At 42.4% G+C, this 17044-nt stretch overlaps 2 protein-coding genes across 4 annotated transcripts in view; one reads left to right on the forward strand and one right to left on the reverse strand.

Annotated features, from left to right (window-relative positions):
- Positions 1-534, reverse strand: part of LOC109676133 (CD109 antigen-like) — a 30296-nt gene extending 29762 nt beyond the window's left edge. The window contains exon 1 of one of the 3 annotated variants that reach the window (XR_012446211.1): positions 36-192. Coding sequence is in view for 1 of the 3 variants with exons in the window: in XM_074068303.1 (XP_073924404.1) it covers positions 229-534 (306 nt within the window). In the remaining 2 variants the exon portion in view is untranslated. Of the gene's footprint in view, positions 1-35 lie in introns of all 3 variants that reach the window. The other 2 variants (XM_074068303.1, XM_074068302.1) reach the window with 2 other exon arrangements.
- Positions 488-17044, forward strand: part of LOC141410440 (sialin-like) — a 345752-nt gene continuing 329195 nt past the window's right edge. Inside the window, 4 exon segments of the mRNA XM_074066975.1 lie at positions 488-628; positions 6036-6135; positions 12984-13160; positions 15155-15389. Coding sequence (XP_073923076.1) covers positions 15191-15389 — 199 coding nt within the window. The 5' untranslated portion in view covers positions 488-628; positions 6036-6135; positions 12984-13160; positions 15155-15190.

Below are 17044 nucleotides of genomic sequence, written 5' to 3' on the forward strand. Positions count from 1 at the left end.
CTGGACTCTATTATTTCCATTTGCAGTTGTTCTACCTCAAAAGCTATTTTAGGAAAGACCTGCAGTCACGGGGTAAACGGCACAAAGGTTGCTAATATTCCCATCAATTTGGCGACTGACAACTGAGCGTCAAGCGCGCACCACTTCCCTAGTCTTACTTAGAGACTCGAATCGCCGTGCAAGACCCAGGCTTCGAGTCACCCAGCTCCTCCAGCGCGGCCTCGCGCTTTACGACGGTCGGCGGCGGGACGTTCCCAAGAGCACCCGCGGCCACGCCGGCCCCGCCCACCAGACCGGAACTCCGGAACCTTGCTTTCCCCGCCCAGACCTAGGCCGGCGCTGCCGGAACCTAAGATGGTGGGGGACGCAGTAGGCAAGGCCGGCTCTGGGCCGGGCCTCGGTGACAAGACGGGGCGGGGGCGGGGCCAACGCCCGCGCCCCGGCCCCTCCGGGCCAGCGCGGCCCCAGGGCCTGGGCTGTGGGCCCGAGCGCTCCTCCTTGCAGAGTCGCCAGCACCTCAGCTGTGGCAGGCATCGTGAGGCCCACGGCTCGGGGTCCGGCTGTGAATGATGAGGACGAGAACACGGACAGCACCCCGCTCCTGCACGGCGCCTGGAAGCCGAAGCCGGTGAGCGGCGGGACAATCGAGGGGCGGTGGGCCGGCGACACTCCCGGGACGGGCGGTGGTACCGGCGCAGGTGTGTCCCATCCAGGGTACCGACATCCTGGCGGGCCGGCGGGAGCTGTCAGGCGCAAGGGGGCTCAGCGGAGGGGAAGCCCATTCAGGGACCAGCCCGACCGGCCTGTCCGGTGCAGGGACGCCCTCGGGCGGAACCCCGGCAGGTGCAGGTGCAGGTGCAGCCCCACGGGGCCCGCCCGCGGTAGTGCCCACCCAGGGAAGAACCACCTGGGAGGGACCTGCAAATCAATGAGCCGAGGCCAGACAGAGCCTCTGGCTCCCTTCCCTGCGACCGCCAGGTTTCCGCAGCTGCACATCAGCAAGCATGTGATCTGGTGGCTCCCGGGCGGGGAGGACAGATGAAAAAGCATAGGGTCAACATTTGTGGGTGTGCGGAGTAGTCATTGCATAACCCAGCGAACATCTGCCATTGTGCTGAAAGACACAAAAGATCGCAGACTTTTCAGGGTTTTTCCGTGTACGATTTCTATTAGGAAACAGTTCGGTTATCGTCAACATAGGGTATTTATCGAGCTCTATGGTAATTGGCCAAAGTTGTAACAAATTGAAAGGGAAGTACTTCAAAAAGTATCATCCCAGAATCTAGAGAAACTACAGGATTTGCTATTTGATACTTTTGTAATGTAGCTTCTTAAAAAGTAATAATAAAAAAAAACCTAAAGAGCAAATTTGATTGCATGCATTCCATAGTATCAAAGGCGTGCATGACAAATAATTAAATTGGAAATAGAACTTTTGTTGACCAAGGTCTCTCCTTTTTATTTGTTTTTAACATTACCAGACGGTGGCAGTAGATGTGGCAACATTATTTTTCCATCTGGCATGTGAGAGCTTATTTTAGTCAAGGTTGAAGAGAAATATTATATCAAAGTAACATTTTATCCAAAAATCTTAGTTCCATAAACTGATGTGGCTTATGCTGTTAAAATTAGTTGGCCAAGTGACTGAAGTGGTAGAGTGCCTGCCTAGCAAGGGTGAGACCCTGGTTTCAAAGCCCATTACCGTGGGAGAGGGAAGGACAAGGGACAGACAGACACTGATATAATCTTACTTTGTAAAATAGTCCAAATGCGTTAATAGAGACTACTGTACTCAGTTGCAATTGGAATACATATGTGGTCAAAATTTAGCTCAAATGTCAAACATCATTCATTGTCAGAAAATGCATATTGAAACCACAGTGGGCCATTATATACTCCTAGAATGGCTAAAATTCAAATCAGTGCTGACAAAGAGCTGAAATAACTACAACTTAGTTGGTTGGTGAATGGATAAACAAATTGTGTATCCGTAGAATGCAATACTACTCAGTAATAGAAAGGGACAAAAAACTGATCCACATAACATGAATACACTTCAAAAACATGCTGAGCAAAAGAAGTCACCATTTTAGTATGTGATCTCATCGATATGGAGTTTTAGGACAAGTAAAACTAATATGTAATAACATAGTGCAAATCAGTGATTGCCTAGAAGCTGTGGGCAGGAGGGAATCTACAAAAAAGCACTGAGGTACTTTGGGGGATGATATGAAAGTTTTACATCCTGATCTTGATTGGATTAAACATTAGTCACTTTCATTATACTTTGATAAAGTTGAAAGAAAAGAAGCCAGGCATGTAATCCCAGCATTTATGAGGCTTGAGGCAGGAGGATGAGTTCCAAGCCAGCCTAGGCTACATAGTGAGACACTGTCTCCAAAACAAAACATATTTAGGGGTGTGTGTGTTTCTGGAACATGCCAGTAGGAAATCAGCTGTACCTTATCTGTGCCTAAGCATATTGTTTTCTTTTTCTGAAGAGAAAGGCCGAGGAAATGTCCTAACCATAAAATTTTATAGCTGTAAAAAGACCCAAGGCTCCCACTTAGCATAGTGTCATTTTTATGCCAGCAGTGAGGGCCAAATAGGCTTAGTCAGTTGCAGAAGCTTGCACACAGTGGTAGAGACTAGACTCCAAGGTCCCTTGGATTTTAGTCCTAACCTCCTTCCTGGACACATAGTGCTACATGTATGTTACATTCAAGAAATTTCTACTTGAGATCCAGGTTCTGATGCACAGAAGACAGGCAGGAATTTCAGGGTTCTTGGGTCCATTCTGAGAATGAAAGCAGCAGAGGTCGGAAAGATTTTATTCATAGAGAAGAGAAAGGCTTCATGGGGGCATGAAGGGGGACCCAGAAACTGGTGATCCTGTGGGTCAGCTTGGGGATTGGGTTTTTACAGCCTTTTTTATTGCCTGAGGACTGAGATGTGTGTCAGGTGCAAACAAACAAGTTTCCTGGGAAGGAGAGGTGTCTCCTTGACCAATTACCACCTTTTAGGACCTCCTGCAGTTAGTCCTTTAATTCCCCTCTCTCAGTGATCACCCTAACTGCTCTTAGGGACAGGGATAAGTCTATTCAGTGACTGCTTCCTGCTGACAGGGGGCGATGAAGGGGCCCGCAGCATCAGGGCTGACCATGAGAAGGATTATCAAGGGGACCGAGATAGTAGGTCATTTTCATGTTCATCAGGAGCATCTGTAGTTTGATGGATTCTAGGCGAGAGGCAAGAAACTTGTCACATAAGTTTAAAATGCAAGGCCCAAACACAAGCAAGAGAATAATGGCAACTATAGGCCCCAGAACAGGTAGGAACCAATCCTGGAGGGGAGCCAGGATTTTATTTGGTTCCATACCTATGTAGAATCCTGAGTTTTGAGAGACTGTTCTCGCAGCCACTTACCCTGTTGGAGAATGTAGTCTGCAGGTTCCTCTAGGATGCCTAAAGTGTTTATTTATGTGCAATAGGAGGTATTGGCAATAGCATATTGGTCTTGTTTAGCCAAAACAAAATCTAGGACCAGGCAAGAGACAATAAAGACCTTCATATGTCCTTAATGTCAAGGCGTACCTGGTCTGAGGTGCTCTCTACTACTTTGATTAGGTTTTTTTACAGTTACATGATTCACAGTCACCCCATAGCTGATTCCAGCTACAGCTGCAATCCATGCTGAAAACTATTAGAGTAACTTCCCTTTTGAGTTTAAAATTCTCACTAGGTCATGTGGGGTGTAAAGTGGCAGGAGCTGGCTTAGCATCAGTTTTTCATCTTTAGGCACGAGAAGGCTAACTGTAGCAACTGCTGGAAGACATCCTGGCCATCCCTTGGCTATCTGATCTGATTCTTTGCTTAAGTAGCCCACTGGCTGGGGAGTGATGTCCCGGAGCTGAGTCACCACTTCCAGGGTCAGTCCTTCCTTTTCATAGACATATAATTGAAACTTCTCCTGAACCGGGAGACCCAGGGCTGGAGCTGTCATAAAGGCCTTTTTTAACTGGTGGAATGTATTTTCTTATTTGTCATCCCAAATAATAAAGGGCTGGGGGGATCCTTTTTTGTTTCCTTAGGGATTTGATATAAAGACCTAAATATGTAATCCTGTACTGACCCAATTGGGCTTTTTCTTTAGAGATTATTTATTCTCTGTCTGCTAGGAAGTTTAGTAAGGATTCAGTGGCTCGTGAAGTGACAGGCTCAGTCAATTCACAGAGGAGGAGGTCATCTACATATTGTAGCAGAGGAGCTTGTGGATATTGCCACTCTGCCAAGTCTTGGGTTAGAGCCAACCCAAAGAGGTGGGGGCTGTCTCTGAATCTCTGGGGGAGGACAGTCCAGGTGACCTGTCCAGACTTTCCTGAGGGGTCCTCAAAGGCAAAGATAGATTGACTTTTAGGATGTAAGGGAATGCAAAAGAAGGTGTCCTTTAAGTCCAGGACAGAGTAGTAAGCAGTACCTGGAGGTATTTGGGCTAAAAGTGTATAGGGATTTGGAACTACAGGGTGGAGAGGCACTACTGCTTTGTTGATCAGGCAGAGATCTTGGACTAGCCTCCATTTGTTATGTCCCTTCCTGAAACCAAGAATAGGAGTATTGTATGGGCTGAAGCATTCTACTTGCAGGCCCCATCTTTTTAAGTCTTTGATTATGGGAATTAGTCCCTCCTTAACTTCTGGTCTTAAAGGGTATTGTTTTTGATGGGGAAACCAAGAGGGATCCTTCAGATGAATTAGGACTGGGAACACTGTTCGTGCCCATCCCACCGTATGTCTGTCTGTCCACACTGTGGGGGGGGGTCTCCTGTTCCTCTATCGGGGCAACCAAAAGTACTCTCCTGGGGATAAAAGGAGCTACACCCCCAAGTTAGAAGGTCTTGCCCTAGCAGAGGAGTAGGGATTTCTGAGACAATTTAAAAGGAATGACAGCAGTGGAAATCTCCCCAGGAGCAGGCTAGAGGTTTAGTGAAATAATGCTCTAGGAGCTGGCCTGATAGGCCTCAAACAGTAATTTTCTTGGAGGACCTGGGTCAGGAGAGAAAGGAATAGCTGAAATGCTGGCTCCAGTTGAAGCTTTCTATGGATATCTGGGGCTGTGTTAGAAATTTATCTTTTAGGATGATTTCCTCTTCCTGTGACTCTGATACAATGTTGATATGCTCTTGTAAACATCCTTAAGTCTCTGTAGGAAAGCTATGGGGTTTCTACGGGTCCTTGCTGCACAGCTGTGACTTGGGAGTAATTAAGGGGTTTTACCTTGGCTCTCTTAGTTCCCCAAGAATGCAGTGGATGAAATGATTACAGCTCCATTCATCCTTGTCCTTTTCAGGGTCCCACTTAGGATCATACCTAGGTACTGCCTGATCTCCTGTTGGAACTGGGAATCAGGGTTCCCTTTTAGGTATCCAATGTCTTTGTCTTTCTTCTCCCTCCCCCTCCTCCTCCTGTGAGGGCCCAGTCTGAGATAGGGCTACAGGGCTACATTTATATAAGTGATAATCATCCCCAGCTGTAGCTGCCTGATCTAGTACTGGCTGTTCCTCCAGAGAAGAATGTCATTATTGGGGGCCCTTGGGCATTAGATGGGTTTTTTTGGTTCTGGTTCCTCAAGAAAGTTTGGGGGCTTTTTGGAAAGGGTCACCATGGTCTAGGTATCCAGCCTGCATTTGCTCAGCCATTTTGGGTGGTCTCTTAGGTGAAAGAAAAGTTGAATATATGGGACTTGAGTCCACTTTCCCTCCTTTTTACAGAACATATCTAATTGAAGAATAGTATTATAATTAATCTCCCTCCTTCTGGCCATCTTTCCCCATCTCCCAGAGGATACTGTGGCCAGGCCTGTGTTCAGAAAAACTTGAGTTGTTTTGGCTGAAGACTTTCTGGATGAAGGTCTTTCCAGTGTTTTAGTAAGCAGGCAAGGAGGAATCCTTCCAGGATCCTTTAAGCCTGATTCCCCATCTAAAAAGGGAAGCTAGGGAAAATTGATCACATTAACAGAGGTTTTCTCCTTTTACCTAGGCGTCCTCAGGTGAGGAGAAACTCTACATGGGAGACGGTGTCCCTCTCTCCCTTGCTCTCCTGCCCCTGCCACCTGTGGCTAAGGTCATGGGGAAGACAGGTAAGTCCGGCTGCAACCACCCCACCAGAGTGCCCTCTGATCAATTTTTTATCTATTCATTTTGACTTGCCTGTTTGCCTTGTGACCCAGGTACGTGGTTCTCCTCTACCAGCTGAAGGCTTTTAATTCTAAAACAACTCTTATCAAAGTAACCAAGAGGGCTTACATGGCCAGAGAGAGGACCCCTGCAGAGGCATGGACGGGGACTCCTGAAGAGGTAGACTTTGTCCCTCTATATCTCCTATGAGACATATATATTTTCTATGAAAAGAGAGGAAGCATCTGAAGGCATTGTTTTGTTTTGTTTTGTGTTTTCCTGTAGTAAGGGACAAAAATCATAGAAGACCTTTGAGGTCTCTATCCCTTTAACTGGTTCCCCCCCCCGCCCCAGGGCAGACTATGGAACCTGCTTAGCCAGATAAGCCCAAGTTAGAGAGCAGCACTTTCTGGTGTCTGTCATGGGGGATGTAGGGATCTCTCCCGGACTCAGCTGAAGACGGAAGCCCACTGCTATTTAGGTCAAAGTGGGGAGACCACTCATCCTGATCTAAAAGGGAAGAGGAAGAAGAAGCTGAGGATTGGGTGAAGGAGAGTTTCCAGGCTCAACCATCAGGGATTATTGGTCATCACTGCTATCTAGGTCAATCCTGGCAGAGGCAATACTGGAGCACTGGAAGCGAGGGGTGACCTCCAAACTTGGGCGTGGGAACCGTGAAGAAAGTGTAGAGATCAGATTGTCTGTTTGCCCCAGACATGGCTGGAGGGGTTCCGATACTTAGCCACCTTTGGAGCCTCAGGGTGGGTCAGGAAGTTGAATCTTCAGCCTTCAGGTGTCACCGGGGAGTTGCCCAGGTCAGAGCACCCTTATACCTTGAAGAGAAACTTTCCTTTCTACCAGCTGTTTTCAGACATTTTCATAAGCAGGTCAGATCTTGAAAGGGAGAGAGTTTAAGGAGGGAGGGAGCCAAGAGTTAAGAGGAAAAAAGCCTGGGTGCACTGAGGTTTTAGCTGTGCCCCTGTAGCATTGGCAGTCTGGTATAAGCCCCCCAGCTGGACTCTGATTTCTCGGGTTGCCTGCCTTGCAGCTGTAGAAGGCTTAGGGCTTTTCCTCAGGTTCCCAAGGGAGAAACCCTCCTTAATGAGAGAGAGAGGGAAAGAGAGAGGAGAAAGAGAGAGAGAGAGAAAGAGAGACAGTGAGTCAGCTTGAGAGTTCCACCATAGCTAAGGCGGGGGGATGGGTTGGTGCTCTGCTATAAGACAGACTCCATCGGCATGCCAGACGATCACAACCATTTCCTAGGCAGTCCCCTCCAGTTTGGTGCAACCTGTACCAACCTCAGGTGAAGAAGTGTCCCTCTATGGTCACCAAATATGATGCACAGAAGACACACAGGAATTTTCAGGTGTTCAGGGTTCTTGGGTACACTCTGAAATGAAAGCACAGCCAGACTCCAGCAGCAGAGGGCAGAAAGACTTTATTTGTAGAGAAGAGAAAGGCTGCATGGGGGCATGCAGGGGGAACCGCAAACCCGTGGTCCTGTCAGTCAGGTTGAAAATTGGGTTTTTATAACCTTTTTTGTTGCCCGAGGGCAGAGATGTCTCTCAGGTGCAAAGGGAAGATTCCTAGGAAGGAGAAATGTCTCCACCCAATTATCACCTTTTGGGACCTCCGGCAGTCTGTCCATCAGTTTCAATGGCTTCACCTGTAATCTTATTTACTCAGGAGTCAGAGATTGGAAGGATCAAAGTTCAAAGCCAGCCTGGAGAAATAGTTTGTGAGATCCTATCTTGAAAAAAAAAAACACACAAAAAAAAGGGTTGGTGGAGTGGCTCAAGGTGTAAGCCCTGAGTTCAAACCACAGTACTGCAAAAAAAAAAAAGAAAGAAAGAAAGAAAAGGAAAGAAATTTCTATTTGAAAAATGCTTTATCATTTTTACTTGATCCTTCGCAAATTTGAAAATATTCCACTTCTACCTGACCATAAGTAATGGGACATGATTTTAAATTATGAAAAGTGTTTTTTTATTAACAGAGCTAAAGTTAGGATATGTTTCTTTACTGTTAAGAATTAATACCTCTCAGTTTGATATGACAGAATTCTCAGTACCCAGCTCTGTCACTCCTGTCAATGAAGCACCTGCTTTCATTGAGCCTGAGGAAATTCAAAGATGCACACCAAAACAATGGGAGAAGGGTGGCTCAGTACTGATAACAGTAAGTCTGCAGGTTTTTCTTCCTAATTTAGATATGGGAAATGGAGGGTATTAAATAAAAGCAAAGTTTTTCCTGCTATACATAAAAATTCGTTCATCATAGTTTCCATCAGTTGAAGGCTTGCTTGTATATAAGTGGGATATCTCTTGTATTTGATTATTGATTGATTATTTGTATCAGTTCAAAATTCTGTTGCACCAATGATGTGCTCACTCATGATACAAGAAGTCAGCTTTAGGGGTTCTAATACATTACTTGTGTTTACAAAACAGCATAGATCTGAGAGCTGAGTGCCTAATTTTCAGTCCCAACTCCACTAACTAGCTGTGTGAGTGTTGCCATGTCAACTAACCTCTCTGTGCTTCCTTTATCTATAAATCAGGAAAAGTAATATACTTTAATATAAAGTTATTGTGAGAATTAAAATGAACTAGTAGAAAGGGCTTAGAATAGAGTTTGGCACATGTTAGTTTTTATCATCATCATCACAGACCATTTGCTGTTTGTATTCCTCAGAGAACTTAGTACTGAAAAAGGAGGGTCCCATTCTTCATGGTCACACTCTGCTGGAATTTGTGATTATTTGTGATTTTCTGGCTTATAAATACAGAAACTTGCATGCATCCTGTGCTTTGTTTCCACTGGTTTTAGTTTAGGGTACTTGCCCTACTCTTCTTTTAGTAGAAGGAAGAGTTTACATTCAAAGCCACAAGCATACCAGTTCTACCAGACACGGCTCTAGGCGCTGGGAATACATAGCAGTGAACATCACAGAACAGAAGCCTCATAGAACTTTTATATTCCAGTATGTATTTTCCTAAACTATTAGCCCTCTCTATTTTACTTTCTTCTTGGTTTAGAATCAGAATCTGACACTTTATCTCCTTGCCAATCTCTAAATTCCCTTGCCCTCTACTGTATCATCCCATCTATCTCAGTGCTAGCTCTCTGATGTCTCAGCACCTCCCGTAGCATGGATGAGCAGTGCTTGAAGTTAACACAGGGCAGGTGCTCCCACTCCCCACTTAGCAATCCTGTTTCACTGGGAGCCTCATGCCCCACAAATCCTAACTTCTCACAAATGAGAAGTAACTATGATTCCTACCTCAACTTCTAATATCTAGAAAAAGTAATGTACTAAGCAGTGTTTTAAGTATTTACTAACTCAGTTCATCTTTATAATGCCCATAATACTGGCAAAATTCTTGTCTGGTACCAAGCACATAGTAAGTACTCAACAAATATTAGCTATTATTTTTTGTTAGTAAACTCCATACCAGCTGTCTCACTCAATAGCATTAGTTCTCAGAGTTGCTGCAGTTCCTAGTACTGCCACCTCAGATCCTATAGGATTTCCTGCTCTCCCTCTGACCACCTTTCTCATTTCCATGCTTCCTTTTTCAATTCTTTATTACCATATTATTATTGTACTGAGGGTACATTGTAGCATTTACAAAAGTGCTTACAATATATCTTAGTTACATTCACCCCCTCCATCATTCTCCTTTGCTCCCCTGCCCCTATTTTGCTTGGGTTGCTCTTCTTCCTCTGAACTGCCTGGCAACTTCCTTCCTGCTCATAGAGGAATACTCAGTCAAATATTCCTCCTCCAAAAGTCTTTCCCATCCCAAACTCATGTTATACATGTATATATGAAGGCCTGAATTGAGGGTCTTCACCTTGAGCCACTCCACCAGCCATGGGTTGTGGTTTTTTTTTTGAGATAGGATCTCACAAACTATTTGCTCAGGCTGTCTTCTAACTATGATCTTCCTAATCTCTGCCTCCTGAGTAGCTAGGATTATAGGCATGAGCCATCAAGCGCCTGGCTCAGGTCAGATTTTTTAGTAATTTGAAACCATTTTTCTCACCTTTCACTTCCCAAGCTTGCAGCCCCACATGTACTCACATGATAAAGTATACCATAGTCCAAATCAAGCATCCCTTGAGGGGAAACTAATAACATACAGAAAAGGAAGGTAACTGCAAAAAGAATAAAATACAATAATGACAGTGCAAGTCAGAATGGCAGAAAATAAAGTTACTTAGAGTAATGAATTTAGTAACTTCATTCCTTCCTTTTACTTACTGTCATATCTAGCCTTTAGGTGAGGCCTATTAATTCTGCATTTAAACTTACCTCAACTCCACCCACTTCTCTCCATTACCTCTGCTTTCACCATCATTTAAGTCATCTTCATCTCCTACTTTCTTTGGAAAGGTCCAACAGTCCCCTAAGCAATCTCCCTCAGTCTACATCCCCCCACACCCATTCACACTTTTCCCCTGAGTAAACTTTACAAAGCAACTATGAGCTTTTTTTTGGGGCGGGGGGAGGAAGGGTCTCACTATGTAGCCCAAGCTAGTCTCCAAACCATGATCCTTCTTCCTTAGCCTCTAGTGCTGGAATTACAGGAATGTGCAACCATAACCTTTTTAAACCAAAAATCACTACTGAAGCAGACAATGAGCTTTTTAAATACTACTTTGACAAAGCAAATATAGTGCATGAATCTGGATTTTTCTTGCTCTAAATTATTTGAAGTAACATATTTTAATTACCCAAATTTGGTAAGATTATAATTTCCCCATCAAGATTTCCATGTAATATTGCCTGACAAAGCATTGATAGAGAAAATGTGCTGTGGAGGTGTGACTCAAGTGGTAGAGTACCTACTTTGCAAGCTGGAAGCCCTGAATTCAAACCCCAGTACCACTAAAAGAAAAGAAAGAAAAAAAATGTGCTGTGCTATGTTGTAAAACATGCCTTTTAGACCCCAAACTGTCCTTAACTGGACAGCTGCCTATTTCATGGAAATGGAAAGCAAATTTGCATAAATTCAAATAACAGAAAGTATGAATGGAGCTTTAGAAATAGAGCTCTGGACTGTCAGAGTGGCACAAGTGGTAGAGTGCCTGCTTAGTAAGCATGAGGCCCTGAGTTCAAACCCCAGTATCACCAAAAAAATTAGAAATACAGCTCTCACAGATCTGTATCTAACCATAATTTTAATAGCTCTATTCCTGAAAAGAAGGATTCAAGAATACCAAATGAAGAGTTTTCTGTTAACTTGCACAGACAAAAAAATTGATTGCAATTGTTAAGTGTGGGAAGGCTCTTAGGAAAATGAGTGGGATTGTAGTGAATTAATTTATACTCAGCTATAATATTGTCTGAGTTTCCATCTGAATCAGACTATCTGAATCAGGGCCGAGACCTTTGTATCTGAAAAAATATACTTTTGTTTAAGGTCACTGGAAATAGTTGTGAAGCAGAGGGAAGTGTACACACGCAAATAGCATATGGCTCTATATGAACTGTTAGTGTCATTACCAAATAAGAGCATAGGTGTTTTCATATGTGCATTTTATGGGGTTTTTACATATGTAATTTTAACTTACCATCGCCTGGTGAAATAAGTGGATATTTGGTTTGTTTATTTTGTGGTGCTAGGGATTGAACCAGGACCTGGTGCATGTTAGGCAAGTACTCTACTACTGAGCTCTATCTACCCCAGTCCAGATGTTCATATGTCAACATTTATCTACTCTTTGTTTTGTTGTCATTTTGTTTTGTTTGTGGTGTTGAGCAATGAACCCCCGCCTCCCAGATGCTAGGCAAATGCTCTACCATGGACCTATATCTCCAGCCCAGATTTCTTTTAAAGGGACAGGGTCTCTCTGTATTGCCCAAACTGTTCTCATACTCATGGACTCAAGTGACCCTCACATCTGAGCCTTCCATGCCCAGCTTTTAAACAGATATTTATCAAACATTCAGTGTTGACCACAGAAAGAAAATCCATGTGTAAGCATATAATTCAAGTGAAGACTGGGTCAAACTCATCCTCTCACATGTCCCTTGTTTCATTGGTTCCTCCAGCTTCCTCTGCCTTCTGGTATATTCACTTATTTACCTTTGGGCCCTTTAAGCATGATAGCTACTGAGCAACTGTCATAGATCTGCAACTGTCATAGATTCTGTACGTTTTCTTATGGATTCTTAAATACATTTAAGTTAGGAGAGCCTTAAGTATTATCATGGCTTCTGATTTAAACCTAGCCTCTGAGAATATTCTTCAAGGTAAGAAATTTATCAAGAGTTTTGTGTCCTATTCAATATTTCTTTTTTTTCTTTTTATTTTCTTGTGCTACATTTACAGTGAGATGGCTACTTCCCATAGTCAATAGTATATATGCCATTCATTGTAAGTACTCAAGTACTTACCAATAATAATTAGTTAGGTTTTTAGGAATAGTGATACCATTAAACTCCCTTATCTATTTTTTTTCATGCCTTGTCTTTGCCAGCTGAGTGGGATTAGTGGTTCACTTTGAATGTGGAACAGAGATTTTTCTGAGCAAATTTGACAAAGCTATTACTCCCGTGTTTTAATGGACTGTCCTAAAGTTTGGGCTCTCAGGTGTTAAGTTTTTATCAAAACTAGATATAGGGAACAAATTATTTTTGGTAAATCTTTTCAAATACACTTAATCTCAGGCTATTTCAGAAAATATTCATGACTATCAGTTTATCAGTGTACTTCTAAAAATGATTTTTTCATAATTTAGACAACATCAGGTAATTTACTCTTCTAATTAAAGTTTCTCTCAATATTTATTTCACCTCCAGTGTGCTACTCTGCGCGTTACAACTTAGCAATTTCATCATTTTTTGGTTTCTTCGTTCTCTATGCATTACGTGTGAATCTGAGCATTGGATTAGAGGATATGGTAGATTCAAATACAACTTCCATGGATAAGAGAACTTCCAAGGAGTGTGCAGAGCACTCGTCTTCATAATCAAACGGTAGGTGGTACTTTTTAAGCAAACAATCTTACTTAATCCTAAAATATTTCCAAGTAAAAATACTGAAACATCTGCCTTCATCCAGCAGAAACTAAAACACTTATTTCCATGTGTACTCTGAGTCACATTCTTTTTGTGTTTCCCCAGGAACTGGTTGAACAGTAACTTATAACTATAGCTGCTGACATGCAGTCAAACACCTTGATCTGTTAAAAGTAGCTCCTCAGTTTCTTCTAAACTTGCAGAGAATGTGGAAAAAGTTGTTTGGCATAGCAGAAAATAAGATTGCTTTAAATACTGCTGAGTATTTTCTAAGGACTATTAGTTGCTATTGTGCTTCACTTGCATGGTTACAGTTGCAGTGGAATTTGGGTACTCTTAGCTGCAGAATGGGAAATAAAAACTGGTCAGTTTCTAAAGGCATTCTTTGCCAGCATTTATACATGCTTAACCTAATCTTCAGTCATTTGTTCTGCCTCACATTATAGTGGAATTGATAAATGTGTGATCATCCTTTGTTTAGAATGGAGTGTTACATACTTTAAATGTTTTCCTTTGCCTTATGTAACATTAATAATATTGCTGAATAGCACATTTGGTTACATATCACTAAAGCCCACCTCCTTCAGGGGTAGTTCTGCTGGACGAGTTCATGAAATCAAAAATTCCACAAATAAACTGCAAACTGTGTAATTAGTGGCTTGCTTTGTATCTTTCCCTTTGGCAAGTACATTTGTTGACCTAGCCATGTGTCTTCATCTGCCTCATATAGGCAGTAAAAAGAAATCTTGGAGTGGGTCTGGTCATAGTGACTTAGTTATACAGCTTCATTCATTAAGATATCAGCTATTCAGATGAGTCACTAAACCCTCATTGTTATCTTACTGTCTTCTGCCGCTAGTTAAAAGGCAGGTCTCCTCACATGGAGTTTATGGCTGAGTTTAAATCCTTGCTATAAAGTGTCCCATGTGCTTGTTCAAGTGGTTGGTCTGAAATGGGGAGGTATTATGTATATTTGTGCATGCTAACATCCAACATTAAGTGAATACTCACTGTGTATCAGACCTTATTGTATTTATTTCTTCCTACATTACACACTCAGTAAGTGACAGAGATAGGGTTAAACCGAGGCCTTTCTTTAAAGCTTGGTTTAATAGCTTCCTAGATTAAGCCCATGGTTCTTTTTTGAGTGTTCTTGGTCAGAGCTGTTACAAAGCCACCATAGCTTAGCCACTAGTCTAGTTTCATAAAATAGCAAGCCTTTTTGAAGTTTATGACTTTCAATTATTTTTTTTTTTTTTGGCAGTACTGTAGGGTTGAACTCAGGGCCCCACACTTACTAGGCAGGCACTCTGCCACTTGAGCCACTCTGCCAGCCCTGTTTTGTGTTGGGTATTTTAAACATAGGGTCCCGAGAACTATTTGCCTGGGTCTGGCTTCAAACCATGATCCTCCAGATTTCTACCTTGGAGTAGGTAGGATTCCAGGTGTGAGCCACCAGTGTCTGCTGGTTGTTTTTCCCACTTGAGCCACACATTCAGCCCTTTTTTGGTTTGAGGTTTTGTTTCTGTTGGTTGTTTTTGAGATGAGGTCTTGTTTAATGCTCAGGCAGACCTGCACCACAATCCCTCTTATTTGTGCTTCCCTGCCTGGCTGGGATGACAGATGCATACTACCTTGCCCATCCATGAGTTGATATGGGGTCTTGTGAACTTTTGCCCTGCTTGATCTCTAACTGTGATCCTCTCAATAATCTGCTTTCCATAGGCACGAGCCACTGCACCTGGCTGATGACTTTCAGTTCTTTTCCACTCACTTCTAGAAAACTGCACATCTGTATGGCAGTGACTCACATACCTACTAAGATGTTTGCATATACTGCAATCCACAACCGTAGTTCACCGTTTCATTTATATGTACTTACATGCCAGTAAGAGAAAGGAACTGTTTAATCAAGCTCTTAAAAGATTTTTTTTTCTTCCTGCATTTTACAGGGTAAAAGGTATCACTGGGAATGCAGGAACTTGAGGATGGATACTTTGTTCTTTTTCTTATGGCTACATCATCACACAGATCCCTGGAGGATATATGGCCAGCAAAGTAGGTGGGAAACTGCTCCTTGGGTTTGGGATCCTCGGCACTGCTGTCTTCACCCTGTTCATGCCCATTGCTGCAGATCTGGGAGTCATAGCTCTCATTGTACTTACAGCACTGGAAGGACTAGGAGAGGTAAAGTTTTTGTCTCTTGTTTTACTTTTTACCTGATATTTTTGTTCTCCTCTTCTTAAAACCATCAGTCTGTGGTGTGTATATGAACCAAAATTACCATTGAATAACAAGTTATAACAACAGTTAGCTAGAAAAGAACCTGAGATAAAGCCATCTCATCTCATCTAAGTGGAAGCACCCCAAAGTTAGAAGCTACACTCAAGATTGGAGAAAACACTTTCCATGGGAGACTATAGCTCATACTTTAGGAGATGAGAAAATAAACCATTTGATTTTACCACACTTTACACAGTTTGTTGTTGAATTGCTTTATTTTACTTTTAAATTAGTTGTCATTCATGGAACTTCCTCTTTATCATTTGTTCTTTTCTTGTTTCTGATCCTCTAACTTACAGAGACAAATCATTTATGATTTTATATAACTATCCCAATTTAGTTCTATGATTCTTCTGGACTTTTCTGCTGTAAGAATTGTTATTATTAATTTTCATCTCTTTTTCTCTCCTAAGATGTCTATAGATCATTTTTAATTATTTTTGTTTGTTTTGGTTTTGATGCAGGGATCATACCTAGGGCCTTAAGAATACTAAATATGCATTCTACCTCTGAACTATACCCTAAGCCCCACTTAAGCAACTCTTAATTCCTATCTTTCTTTTCCTCCCACTTCTCTTTTGTATACCTCCATCTTTAAATAATGATTTCTTTTCCTTTGTAACTTTGAACATCTACCTTTGAAACCTAGGCATAGATTTATTGTGCTGTCTTGCATTTCTTTAACTTAAACACAATAGTGGCATGCAGGGAGCATGAAGGTTATGTTAGGTAGCACTGTATGATTCGTGTTGGAAAGAACTCTGAAATAGTGTCAGAAAAATCAGAGTTGGAGTAATAGCTCCACTGTATCTAACAGTAAAACCTTGAGTAAGAGCTAACCTCTAATCCTCATTTCCATCATTGTAAAAATTGGGATTAAATCTAGGCATGGTGGAGCATGTCTGTATTGCCAGCTACTTGGGAGGCTAAGGTGGGAGGGTCAAAAGTTGAGACCTGCCTGAACTACATAATGAGTTCAAGGCTGGCCTGGGCAGCTAATTAGACTCTGTCTCAAAATAAAAATTAAAAAATGCTGGGACTGTAGCTCTGTGGTAGAGCATTTGCCTAGCATACACAAGGCCCTAGGTGTGATCCCCAGTACTGCCAAAAAAGAAAAACAATTGTGACCAAAATACCTCCCCATACTCAGTCACAGGATAAATATAAAGCTTATATAGGAGAAAGGTTGCTAAAGTACTTTGAAAATCTCCAAGTACTGTTTAAAGTTGTGTAATTTATCAGAGTGTTATTTTATCCTTATCATCTTTGCATCTCATTTTTCTATTAGTACTAATAATTCTGTTTTTATCTTTACAATAATTTTTTTGTGGTACTGGAGTTTGAACTCAGGACCTCACACTTGCTAGGCAGATGCTGCACCACTTGAACCACTCTGCCAGCCCTTTTTTGTGTTGAATATTTTCAAGTTAGAGTCTAATGAATTACTTGCCTGGGCTGGCTTTGAACCATGATCCTCCTTATCTATGCCTCCTGAATAGCTAGGATTACAGGTATGAGCCACCTGTGCCAGGCCTTTACATAATGATGTAAGATTATAG

This window comes from Castor canadensis, chromosome 3 (assembly GCF_047511655.1).
Source record: "Castor canadensis chromosome 3, mCasCan1.hap1v2, whole genome shotgun sequence".
Lineage (NCBI taxonomy): Eukaryota > Metazoa > Chordata > Mammalia > Rodentia > Castoridae > Castor > Castor canadensis.